General features: G+C 52.4%; 1 protein-coding gene across 13 annotated transcripts in view; it reads right to left on the bottom strand.

Annotated features, from left to right (window-relative positions):
- SEMA5A (semaphorin 5A) overlaps positions 1-13,161 on the bottom strand; it is a 479,052-nt gene that overhangs the window by 312,543 nt on the left and 153,348 nt on the right. For 10 of the 13 annotated variants that reach the window (XM_070056841.2, XM_070056840.2, XM_070056845.2 and 7 more), the window contains one exon: positions 7,654-7,854. In XM_070056841.2, coding sequence (XP_069912942.1) covers positions 7,654-7,777 — 124 coding nt within the window. In that variant the 5' untranslated portion in view covers positions 7,778-7,854. Of the gene's footprint in view, positions 1-4,785; positions 5,397-7,653; positions 7,855-13,161 lie in introns of those variants that run through there. The other 3 variants (XM_089313292.1, XM_089313294.1, XM_089313293.1) reach the window with 2 other exon arrangements.

Here is a 13,161-nt window from a genome sequence, read left to right as displayed (position 1 = left end):
ATATTGGAGGGTTGAAAAGTCCGGTACTTTTGAAAATTCCATTTCTCCAGAAAGAAAACCAGCAACATTCACTAAAATCAGAAAAGTATCTCCCAAATGCACGAGCACCATTGTTTGCCATCAGAAAAAATATCTCCCAAATACACTTTTTTTGACAGGCAGAGTGGACAGTGAGAGAGAGAGACAGAACTTGCCGTTGGTTCACCTCCCAGTGGCCGCTGTGGCTGGCGCGCTGCAGCCGGTGCACTGCGCTGATCCGATGGCAGGAGCCAGGTACTTCTCCTGGTCCCCAATGGGGTGCAGGGCCCAAGCACTTGGGCCATCCTCCACTGCACTCCCGGGCCACAGCAGAGAGCTGGACTGGAAGAGGGGCAACCAGGACAGAATCCAGTACCCCGACTGGGACTAGAACCTGGGGTGCTGGTGCCACAGGTGGAGGATTAGCCTAGTGAGCCGTGGCGCCGGCCCCGAATACACTTTTAAGGTAAAAGAGTTGCTCCATTTGGGAGTGGGCTTGCATATTTAGCCCATGTGATTGACACTTGATTGTAGAAAACATTCAGTCATGTGCGTGGTAACCAGAGAGATTCTTGAAGGAACAAAGGATTTTTTTTAAAGATCTGTAACAACTCTCTTGCTCCCCTAGGACACTCTTAGGAGAGCTCACAGCCACTGTGAAACAGGAGAGACGCACACTGGGTTCATGCAAGTTTTAGTGTCTACAAAGAAAACTGTTTTCAAGACAGTTTTCAACAGTCAGCTGTGTCTTCCTGTTTCACTCAGACTCACATGAAAATATTCGCACAGTATTGCAATCCAGTTGACATCATCTATTTTTAATCAAAATAAGTTCTCCTAAATCCTCCTTGGAGAGCGCAGGACATTCTCACACCATCACACACACATACACACACACGTGGTTTCCACAGGTCAACATGGCAGGCCTGAGTCCAGGTGAACAGAGACAAATGCCGGAAGTCAGTTCCTCCCAGGTGCATACATGTCAAGACCTGGAATCTCTGAGGGCTCACAGGAACCCCCGAAACGGTTTCCTGGAGCCCCTCCCAGGGCAGTGAGGGTCCTGGGTCTTAGAGAAGTGACACCTGCCTTGGCCAGACACAGGCCAAGAGCTACCGGGCACTGTGGGATGTGTCCAGGCCCATGGAACACGCACGGAGCCTGTGGCAGAAACCACTGTCTTTGCCTCCCAGCATTCCCACTGTTTTCTTTTCTTTTTAAAATTTATTTATTTACTTGAGAGGCAGAGCTACAGAGAGGAGAGAAAAGATCTTCCATTTGTTAGTTCACTCCCGAAATGGCCGCAACAGCCAGAGCTGGGCTGGTACAAAGCCAGGAGCTTCTTCCAGGTCTCTCACCTGGGTGTAGGAGTCCAAGCACTTGGGCCATCTTCTACTGCCTTCCCAGGCCATCAGCAGGGAGCTGGATCGGAAGTAGAGCAGCCGGGAATCGAACGGGTGCCCATATGGGATGCCAGCGCGGCAGGCGGATGCTTAACCTACTACGCCACAGCCCCAGCCCCTGCACTGCTGCTTTCTAAGAACTTGCAACTGGTAACTGGGTCTGCCCAGGCTGTGTCTTCTCCAGCCTCAAGGGCAGCTGGTGGTAGCCAAGCAGAGCGAGAGGCCCAGAGGACCATGTGGAAGGCAAGCGAGGAGGGGCAGGAGCAAGCACAGGAATGGTGGCTAGCAAAGCCGCAGGACCACAGCCGCAGCCGCAGCCGCAGCCGCAGGACCACAGCCGCAGCCGCAGGACCACAGCCACAGGACCACAGCCGCAGGACCACAGCCGCAGCCGCAGCCGCAGCCGCGGGGCGTGGGCAATGACGCTCTCGAAGAGGGCAAGTCTCCCAGCAAGTCACCAAGACCAAGAGACAGCAGAGGGTTGCGGTGTATTTTCACTGTCGACACTGACCAAAGCAAATGCTTCCAACACACACACAACCGTCCAGTAATAGGATTATACAACTCAACAGAATCACACAGGATCCCTGGAAAACCTTCATACTGAGAATGGCATTGGAACCCACATTTAAAATCCAACATGGGGGGTCAGCGCTGTGACACAGTGAGTAAAACCGCCGCCTGCAGAGGCGGCATCCCCTATGGGTGCCAGTTCAAGTCCCGGCTGCTCCACTTCCGATTCAGCTCTCTGCTGTGGCCTGGGAAAGCAGTGGAGGATGGCCCAAGTCCTTGGGCCCCTGCACCCACATGGGAGACCTGGAAGAAGCTCCTGTCTCTGGATCGCTGAAGCTCTGGCCATTGTGGCCAACTGGGGAGTGAATCAGCAGATGGAAGACCCTCCCCCGCCCCCAGCCCTTTTTCTCTATAACTCTCTCAAAAAAATAAATAAATAAATCTTAAAATAAAAAGAAAAAATCCAACATGGGGTATTTTCAAGCCAGGTACTTTCAATCATTTAAGAACACACGTAGCAAGATAGGCAGAGGTTTCAACCTGAGGTACTCACCGGGGCAACCGAGAGCCACGTGCAAGGCACAGCCCCGTCTCAGGGCACTGCCCGCTCTGGCAAGGCCATGTCCAATGCCTCAGGGCCCTTCCCAAGCTGCAGGCACCAAAGACACTAAAGCTCAAACCAGGCGTCCCTGTGGCTCTTCCCTACTTTCCCAAACAAGTTTCAGGTCAATCAATGCACTGGTGAGTAGGAAGACATTGTGGGAACACCAAGCAGTTAAGATAAAGATCTCGGGAAGCTGGAGTGGCAATCAATAATGCCCTGATTCTACAGGCAGCAGGAATCTGGGGCACTAATACTAAAGGCCTCCAGATTAGTCACACCAAGGCGCCAAGACAAAGGAGGCCTGAGGGTGGCAGGACCCACCCCACTGGTGGGCTCTCTCTGGGCAGAATGTGCAATTGCTCCCCATAAACCAAGTCCTGTCCCTGCAGCAGGCTCTCTCCACAGCCGGCATGCTGGGTAAACTGTAATCAATAGGCAAACAAAAGCAGAATACGGCACTATCGCCTTAAGTAGGCATTAAACATTTAAAACTAATTTCAGAGATGGATATGAGACGCGGCAAGCGCGCTGGGAAGCGTGCTATTTGGAAGGGTCACTACCTCCCCTCTTTAAGGGAACAGACAGTTGGGCAAATGACAAGGACAGAAGTGTGATCCATGCATCTGTAACCGGTCAGGGTATTTCAGCAGCCACCGCACAGTCAGGGATAAATATTCCAGAACACGCAGTCAAGGAAGGAACCTGCAAACTGAGCAAGCTGTGAAAGCGAGTTAGCAATGAACTCCGCTCCACAGGCGGAGCCCTCAGTGGCAAATATTTTACCAAGGCTTGAGAGCAAAGGACGCTGCCAGCATGTTCCACCTAGCCAGGTAAATCGAACTCAAATGTCGACCCCACGTGCTCAGCGGCGTGCAGAAGCGACTTCCACATTCCAGTGGCCTCATTAGCAGCCTCTTGTGCACCATGCCTGCCGCGTGCAGCACTAGGTTTTGACGGTTTAAACGCACGTGGAAATTGAGGTTCGGGATGTCAGGACCGCCCTGCTTTTTGTTTACTTCGCCTGTATCAGCATTTCGTCCTGCTTCCTCCAATTTTCTTGCAGATCCCGCCTGGCAAAGAAAAGAGCATTCACGTGGAGTAGCCGCGGCACCTGCTCAGCTGTTGGGAGTCATTTCAGGGCCTGCCTGGGCTCCTCACACCCTGGGAGGCCAGGTTGGGGGCGTGTGTGCATGAGTGTGTGAGAGAGACACCAGCAGTTGTGTAAGCCTTCTCTGGACAAGCACTTCCTTCCTAGAGCCCCCATGCCCTTGGCCTGGGGCCTGCCCCCCCTCCTCATCCAAGTCTGAGGTCCTCAGGGGCTCCGTGCCCTTCCACCCCCAGCTTCCCACTCACCTCCCTGCCTGCAGGGTGCCCTGGCCTCCTTCCCTCTGGCTCCCTGCAGGGGGAATCTGCTTCCTACAAGCTAACCCCCCACCTGTTCCCAGTATCCTATTCCCTCTCACAGCCTGCCGCCTGATCAATTAACTCCCCCTCTCCTCCCCCTGGCTCCTGCTCATCACCAGTGAAGCATACGTCCTTGCTGCCCCTTTGAAGCCACTGCCCAAGGCTGAGACTGCCCGCCCCTCCTTTCCTCCAGCCCACATGCATCCCTGCGCCGGCCACCATCTGCATCCTCTGCCTAGCGCTGCCCAGAAATGGCTCGGATCAGCGCTGTTGGTTATGGGCTGCATCAGACCCCCTGCAAGCCTACACTGGTGTCATAGCCCCAGGCACCTGAGACGGTGAAATTAAAATGAACTAAGAAGAGGCCACAGTACACTAGGGTTAGCACTAAATCGAATATGGCTCGTGTCCTGGTGAAAAGGGGAGAAGGCAGAGACAACTGGGGGAGCGCTATGAGACCACCGACTAGCGGATCAGGACATGGAGCTAACAAGTCAAGGCCAAGAAGCTACGAGGAGGCAAAGGGGTGTCCCCCAGAGCTTTCGCAGAGCGTGTGGCCCTGCCAACTCCTCGGCTGACCTCCCGACCTCCAGCCCCCACAGAGAGGACAGTTCTGCTGTTCCGAGCCACCACGTGAGGCACTTTGGGACGGCAGTCCCAGGAAGCCAAGACCCCACTGCTGGAAGTACAGGGAACTGACCAAGTGTCCTGGTTTTCCCAAACCTACAGAGGGAAGTCTCAGACAAACCAGGACAAGTGTGCCACTGCACGCGCTGCCCACGCCTGCCCTGGCCTCCCCTGGACACCAGGTACTCCGACAGCCTCCTCTCAGCAAACGCTCACCTTCTTGGCTCCTTGATGCCTTGCTCTCAACGAGGTAACGCCACCTGATGGCTCCTAGCGACTCAGCCCTTTGTATCTAAGGCATCAGACCCCTCACACCTGCCTCCCTTCTTCATCCTAAATGGAGTCAACAGCCATGAAGGGGGGCAGGAGGAGGGGCTCGCGCTTCCTCCTCCCTGCTGTCCGACCGCCATTCAGCCACCAGCAACACCTGCTTCTGATTTCCAGAACTCAGCCACCTGTGCAGGTGCTGCCACTCCTCCCTGCTCCCCTTGGTCTCAGCAGGGGCTCCCTGCCACCTGCCACCTCCTCCCGACCTCCAGAGAGGACAACCTGCTTCAGGTGATTTCCAATGGCCGGCCTCAGCCCCTCCACTCTCTCCTCACTGCCACACTAACTCTACCTGGTCCCTGCCAGCACCTGCCATGCCTGCCTCCCTCACGCAGGACCTCTGGGTCGCTCTCCTCCGCTCGCAGGAACCCCTCTCCCTTCAGCAGTTTCCTCAACACCTTCCAACAATCGTGCGGGACTCGACTCTGGCCTGGCCGCCTCCTAGAACCTTCGGCCGCCCTCCGGCTTTGATGCCCCTCAAATGGGCACCATGGCGCCCAACAGAGACCAGAGGAGGGCCCTTCACAGCGCGGAGAGCAATGGCCTGCTTGGTGCACGCTCCTCAAAGTTTTCTCAACTCCTTTCACGAGAACTCTGCCTTTTGCTTCTGCCGCCAGAACAGTGAGCGTAGACCTCCGTAACGGGCACCTACTAAATGTCCGTGGAATGTCCACTCACGTGCAACCTGCACACTAAGAATACGCTGGGATGTCACTTGTGAGCCGCTGTCTCGGTGCCAACGCCAAAGCCCAGCAGTGCACTCTGCTGGAATGGCCGCCGGGAAACTAAAACTTGTCTCGTAGCCAAGGTGACAGACATGCAAAGCGGTGCAATCCAAGGAATGACAACATGCAGCAAAGCCACGCATGCATGGGCCCTTCGACCCCCAAATCCCAGCTACTGGAATCGATGCAAGGGTACCCTTGCAAAGCTCTCATAGGCTGCTTGCAGGAGGCAGCACGGCCCAAACACCATCCGTGGGCTCCAACGACAGACGGTAGACCAAGCATTTCTCAGGACCCGGTCATGAGGAGCCTGGGGCCCATCTCATAGGACAGCCGCCTCTTAATCACGTGAGCGCATCTCAAAATGTGGCTATCTACAAAAATGACAAAAAAAATCTGTATATTCTAATAAGAGGAGGTCTCCAGGATATATCATTATGGCAAAAAAAAAAAAAATAGTGATAAAGACAAGTTAATATGCATGCTACCCTTTATCTACTGAGTATAAACATACACTTGTATGCATGTGAGTATCTATATTGCTCAGTTTATGTTACAGAAGAAGTATAAATGCAGAATTCAAACAAAAGATCCACGGAATGCAGAGAGGGAACCCGGGGAACAGGGAGCCAGGCTGTGTCTCTGAACTGCGTGAGCTTCATTAATCCGACTCTGCGATACCACACAGTAACTACAGGCATTGTAGGAATCTCTAAAAATTCACAATGAAAATTAAGCAAATGGAATCAGCGGGGTTCGGGGAAGGAAACTTTCACCGAGGACAGCGGCTGGGAAGCTGTGCAGAAAGAGATTGTTCCAAAGAACTTCAGAGCACTAAGCCTGCTGGAACACTCCAGAAAAACATACCCTGAGGGCCAAACAAAAACAAAATCATCTTAGAAGATTTCCAATAACCAAAACAACGGGATGGCAAGGAGTGGTTATTGTGAAATGATGAATGTGACTGGGAAAAGGCAAACGAAGACCTCTGCTGGCCCCCAGCACTCAGGATTCCACAAAAGGCACACACGGAGGTTAGCAGAGGCGTCAGACAGCCCTGGTCCTGAGATGCACCAGGAGCATCGGGAGGTGCCGGCGATGGGTTTAGTTTTTTAAGGGTTTTCTAGTACTGTCCACTAGGAAGACCTGTGAGCACCTTTAGTGCTTGAAGCAGCCAAAGGGATGCCCAGATCTCCAGGAAGCAATGGGACAAAGAAGTGGGAGCAGCGTGGGGCCCCAGAGAGCGCCGGAGCCCCCGGGATTCCTCGGGCACAGGGAGGAGAACTCAGCCCCTCTGAGCTTGCAGTGCCACGGCCTCACCATCCCCAAGGATCAAAGCTGCAGTGGACTGCAGTGCATCAAATCCATTCAAATCCATACACTCAGAGTCTACTCATCAGAACAGGGCGGGGCACGCCCAACATCTCATTAACCCCCTGGGATGGCCAATGGATGTCAAGGAACCACCTACTAGTTTGGGAAAAATATAAAAACTAGTTGGGAAGGAAAAAAAAAAAAAAAAAAAAAAAAAAAAAAAAAAAAAAAAAAAAACCTAGTAGGGAAGGCATTTATTCTGCCTTCCCTAAAGGAGCTGTAGCTTCAGGATATTCAAACAGGAGCTGAAGGAAAGTCAGTTTATACAAAAATATTCTAACCATGCAAGGAAGAAAGAAAAATAGTCAACCTCAGCTATGCTCCCACAAACGCATCAGCAAAGGCTGTTCATTTCCCACAGGGACGTTCTCTATGCCCGGAGGGAAGCAGAGCGCCACCCACCCCGCCGTCCAGACAAGGAGCGGAGCCTGAGTCCCATCGGGCATCCTGATGTCACGCTGAGTCTACAGAGCTACTCGGGATAGAAGAGTGCTTGACCAACACAGACAGGACGGAATGGGCAAAGTCCAGACTGCAGCGGACTCTGCCAGGACGAAGGACTTGGCTTCTCCTTCAATTGATTTGCATGGGAATTTTGACACACAGTGAGAGCGGACAGACTCAGAAACAGACCGCCGCCCGCCATGCCCAGCCTCACCTTTGTAGGAGATGACCGGGTGCTCAGCCCTCTGGCACCGCGCGGCGTCCCGGGGCTCGGGCTGGGCGAGTCTCCACACCCCCAGGCTCGAGAGCAGCCAGGCGACCATGCAGGCTCCCTTCATGGTGCGCAGCGGGTCTCCGACACGGGGTGCTCGTCTTCTAGCCGGAGGCTGGTCCTCCCCTCATGTGTGAAAAGGGCCTAAGGCACAGAAAGAGAGCAGCTGCATGAGCCGAGCCCAGGGTGCTGACGGGGGCCTGAGCCCCACACTGACTTCACCGCGATGCACTGCGAAGACAGCCTGGCGCGCACAGGCACATCTGTGTGTGCGTGCGTGTGCACATGTGTGCATGAGCACGGACCACTCCTCCGCTCTCTAATTTTAGGAGATAACTCATTTGTTATAAAAGAGAAATTTCCAGCTTGAGTTCCAACGACTCATCCGTCGCTGCTAAGCACATCCCTCCCCCCCCCTTGGGAGATACATCCCTAGACCCCAGCGGGTGCATGAAATCAAATCGGACTGAAGCCGCTACATGCTGTGTGCTTCTCCGCACACGCTCACACAAACCCACGACAGGTTAATTTCTAAGTCACACACAGCGAGAGAATAAAAACCATGATGCACTTCAGATCTCAACAACCCCAACGTACAATGGTTTTTCATCTTTTCACTGAAAGAAAGCACTGGATGGCTTTTCTTTCCCATTTCAGACTGGGCCAGCATCACTGCTTCTGTGCTTTGGAGCCACTGCTGAGTACAGTAAGTGTCACTTGAACACAAGCACCGTGAGACCATGAAAGCCAGTCTCATCATCAAGCCAGCTACTAAATGACTAACGGGCAGGCAGCATATACAGCGTGGAAACGGTGGATAGAAGGAGGATGCGTATCCCAGGCAAGATGCAGCAGGATGGCACAAGATGGAACAACATGCAATTTAAAAATTCTAAGCTGTTTATTTCTGGAATCTTCCATTTAATATTTCAGACTGTAGATGACCTCAGGTGAGTGAAACACTAGAGAACCAAACTGTGCAAACAATGAACACTATGATAACAATAAGTAACTGACGATCACCTGGTGTTCCCTCAGAGGAATATCCTCACCTACTGGAGCAAACGCAGGTCTGTATGTGGAAATCCTACAGCCACCCACCCCCATTTTTTTTTTTTTTTTGACAGGCAGAGTGGACAGTGAGAGAGAGAGACAGAGAGAAAGGTCTTCCTTTACCATTGGTTCACCCTCCAATGGCCGCCACGGCTGGCGCGCTGTGGTTGGCGCACCGCGCTAATCCGAAGCCAGGAGCCAGGTGCTTCTCCTGGTCTCCCATGGGGTGCAGGACCCAAGCACTTGGACCATCCTCCACTGCACTCCCTGGCCACAGCAGAGAGCTGGCCTGGAAGAGGGGCAACCGGGACAGAATCCGGCGCCCCGACCGGGACTAGAACCCGGTGTGCAGGCGCCACATGCGGAGGATTAGCCTAGTGAGCAGCAGCGTCGGCCCACCCACCCCCATTTTAACACCTAGAAATATCCTACTACTCAATCAGACCATAAGCACTGGAGTGCACCTAACACCTGACTGGTGCCTCACATAACTCTTAAAGCACCTCTATTTATTGAGTGTATCCTTGTAAATTTATAGGTCATTTGCCTGTAAGAATTAAAAAACTGGCTACAGAGGAGTGTGAATCAAGTAAAATCCACACGGAGCACCTACTGGGTAAAGTCAAAGTACTACGTCGGGTACTGGGAGAGTTGAACGATGTAAAAGATTAACAAGCTTTAAAGCGGAGAGGACTGTAAAAGTAAGTGTGGTTCCGGCTGGGAATCCAGACCTTGCAAAGAAACGAAGGTGTCGAGGGAGTGAGCGGAGGGCCAAGCACAGGGCCCGGGGCAGGAAGAAGTAAGAGGGTCTCGGCCACCAGAGGCCTCTGGAAGGACAGGCTCCCCTGGAGGAAGAAGCCAGGAAGGCAGACTGGAGGCACGGGAGGGACGAGGACCCAACACGCGTCCACTGGGATGTGTCGCTGCACTTGACCCAGGCCCGGGGTATACAAAGGGCCCTGTCAGAAGCACTCAGACAACGGGTCCAGACGTGGAAGGAAACCTACAGTCGGGTGGGAGGCCTGCTTTTTAGGCAACAAAGGACCACAGCGTGTTAACCTTACAATAACTATTAATCAGATTATTCTCAGAAGATGCAGTGTGGAGAGGCTCATCAGAAGCTACCACAGTTGTTTCAAAAAAGAGGTGAATCTGTGACTTCAGGTGAGGTCAGTGTGAATAAAATGCAAAGGCAAGGAGCAAACACAATTGTGGTGGGAGAAGGAAGGAACCGCCAATCAAAGACAGATCGGCCACCCCCTCCCCAGGGACAGGATCACTTAACTGGGGTGGCTCTGTGACTGCTCTGTGCAGTAATGGAATGCAACAAGGACGAGGTGCTAGTTGCTAAGCCCAAGCCCTGCGAGACTACAGTTTCTTCTTCTGGTCTCTCAGAACACATTGTTAGGGCACTGAGACACAAACTCAGAAGTCCGTGGTCAGAAGCTCTGGCTGGCAGTGCCCACTGAGTCCAGCTCCCAGACCTCCCTGCCAGGACACCAAATACGAGTTCAGTGGAAACCCTCTGAGTGGTTTTAGTAAGTATCACCAGGGCAAAAGAACCACCTAGCTGAGCCCTGATGAAATTCCTGACCCCAAAAATGTAAAATATAACAACTGTTGCTCTACTCAGATAAATTTTGGGAAGACACAGAAAAGATAATGTAGGTGACTTCAGGAATAGTGATGGTATTTATCTATACCCAAGAATCAACAGAAAGATGGTATAGAGATGAGAATATCATCCTTCAGTTTTGTTGGGTTTTAAGATACTGAAAGAAAACATAGGGAGATGTGGTGAAGTGCTGACAACTCAGCTTGGGTGCTCAGAAAAAAAAAAAAATCATTCAAAAATAGCCTAGAAAGTTTGGGATGATTAAAAGCATGAAGCGGTGGAGATTCTCCAAGAGACAATATGAGGATACATTGCAGAAACAGCTCAAGAGCTGTTTGTTAAAAGGTAGTAATCAGAGAAGTAGCCACACAAGCCCAAGAGAACAGAACACACAGGAGTACCCAGGAATGTGGCAACATGAAGGTCACGTGAGGTTGGAGTACAGTCACACGGAGAAAAGATGGAGTGGCCACCTGCACCCCCAAGAGGCAGAGCCAAGGTCTCTGGTGGCAGCCGGCAAGCAGTGGTCAACTAGGAGCAACAGCAGAACAGGAGCCATTTTTGCTTGGCACACATGGTGGGGGTGATGTCTCCAGGCATTGCCAGAGTGCCCTGGTGGAGAACCTCGCGTTTAGATGCCTGAGCAGTCCTCTCTGGCTTTGGACTTAAATAAGCTATCAACACTTGAAAGAGTCTTTAAAACATACTTATATAAATCACCCACCTGAATCTGGATTGAGCCAATTCAGCCAAATTTCAATAAAAATGAAAGTCGTGTTAATTACAACTAGCTGCTCCATGTGGGAAATACGCTATGGAGGAACTTTCAAAGGATCGATTGCAATCAAAGTTGTTCTAATGTCATCCGATTGCCTCTGGATAATTAAAAATACATTAGGTGAGTTAATAAGAAACAAATGATTTTGCCAGCATGCAGATTTATTACAGAAGGCCAACTAGGGCTATAAAATAAAAGCATTTTCATTGCAAAATTCCTGGAGCTTCCAGTTTAGAGTCTTGATGGGGGGGGGGGGGGGTCTCTCTACCCTTGACCTAAATGAGTACAACTCTGCACATATTCGTGTTTGTGCAGTAACTGACATTTCTCACGCACACCCACACTGCAACTCAATAAACCCTGGGGACAGACAATAAGTGTTCCTATTAGAAACCACTAAGCTGTCAGATAAAAAAAACAAGCCAAAGGGATGAAAGCCTGTAGAGGAGCCGTGCTTAAGGAACAGTGCCCGAGCAGTCATTCATAAAAGCAGATCCCACACTAGCGCAGCAGATGGCTTCCCAGGGGAGGGTGGCTTCCTCTGGGCAACACTGTACAACTGGACACGGCCAGCTCGGCTGGTACAATGCAGAGGCCACGAAGCCCTCCCGGGCCCATCCCAGACCCCAAGTCCTCAAGGACCTCCACTGATCAGAGGACAAAGTCGGGTGAGCGAGCTAACCCAGTGCAGTGGCCACAGAGAGGTCTCAGGAAGCCACACGCCCCCACCCCCACCCCACCTGCCCCCAGCAGAACCGCTGAAAGCAATGAAGGCCCCAAGGCAGTGTTGGAAGCCACTGCTGCGCGTGTGTCTCTTACTTAGACAAGTTATCGTTGATGGTCACAGCAGAAACACAAAAGGCAAGATGTGTATGAAGAAGCAATCAGCGGTGCTTCTGACGCACTGATAGCTGCATCTCACTTTCCCATGCTTGGCCTTTTGCCAAAGGATCCGATCATTCAGACTGAAGTCCCCGCCCGTACAGAAAGCAGAACCAAGGAGGAATCAGGCCACCCCAAGTGACCCTGTCTACACCCCACACCCCCTGGCACAGATGGGGGTCCTCTGCATGACTGCCAGCTGCTGCCAGGTGAACAACCCACCTTAGCCCACACTCCTCAGGACCCTTGCTCTGCTGCACAGAGAGCCGTCTGCCCCTCACCAGAACCCCAGCTCTGCCTAAACCCGTCTCCGCTCCTTGCCCTGCCTGTCCTGCCTTCAGCCTGCGGCACACTCACTTGCTGATGCTGGGCCCCCATTGCCCACAAGGTTCAGACCACCTTCCCTGTCCATAGGCAGACGCTGCCCGGTCCAGCCCAGGGTGGCCACTCTGTCAGTGCCTGCAGTGCAGTGCAGTGCAGTGCCTGCCACGACATGGCTCTCGCATCAAAGGTGGCCCTGTATGTTCACATAGCCTTTGTGTATCTAACTCTGGCTTCTCCTTTCAAACGCATACAACCTACATATTGAACACACAGTGCCAAGTTCATGTGCTCCAACATGCTGAACTGGCTGCTGAAGGAATCAGAAATCACAGCACCAATGTCTTATTTAGCATTTCTGATTCACTCATCCTTTGCCACAGGGCAGGCCCCATTGTTAGCTGGCTTAGTCCCTTGGCACATCTAAGACAAGAAACCAGTCAATTAGCCTTAGGGTTTGGGAGTGGAAGGAGAGGTCAAAAACAGGCGGGTGGGGGGTTTGGTGGAGCAGCTGCATTGCCCACAGCAGGGTGCCTGGGTTGGAGTCTTGGCTCTGCTTCTCAGTCCAGCTTCCTGTAATGTGCACCCTGGGAGAGAGCAGGTGATGGTCTAATACCTGGGACCCTGCCACCCACATGGGAATGGGAATTGACTTCCCACCGCCAGTCTTTAAATTGACCCAGTCCAGGCTGTTTCATGCTTTTAGGCACGTGAACCAGCAAATGGAAGATCCCACTCTCTCCCTCTCTCTCCCTCTCTCTCCTTCTCTCTCCCTCTCTCTCCCTCTCTCTCCCTCTCTCTC

This window comes from Oryctolagus cuniculus, chromosome 14 (assembly GCF_051225735.1).
Source record: "Oryctolagus cuniculus isolate XC-2025 breed Fujian yellow rabbit chromosome 14, ASM5122573v1, whole genome shotgun sequence".
Classification (NCBI taxonomy): Eukaryota; Metazoa; Chordata; class Mammalia; order Lagomorpha; family Leporidae; genus Oryctolagus; species Oryctolagus cuniculus.
This window is presented reverse-complemented; position numbering and strand designations above follow the sequence as displayed.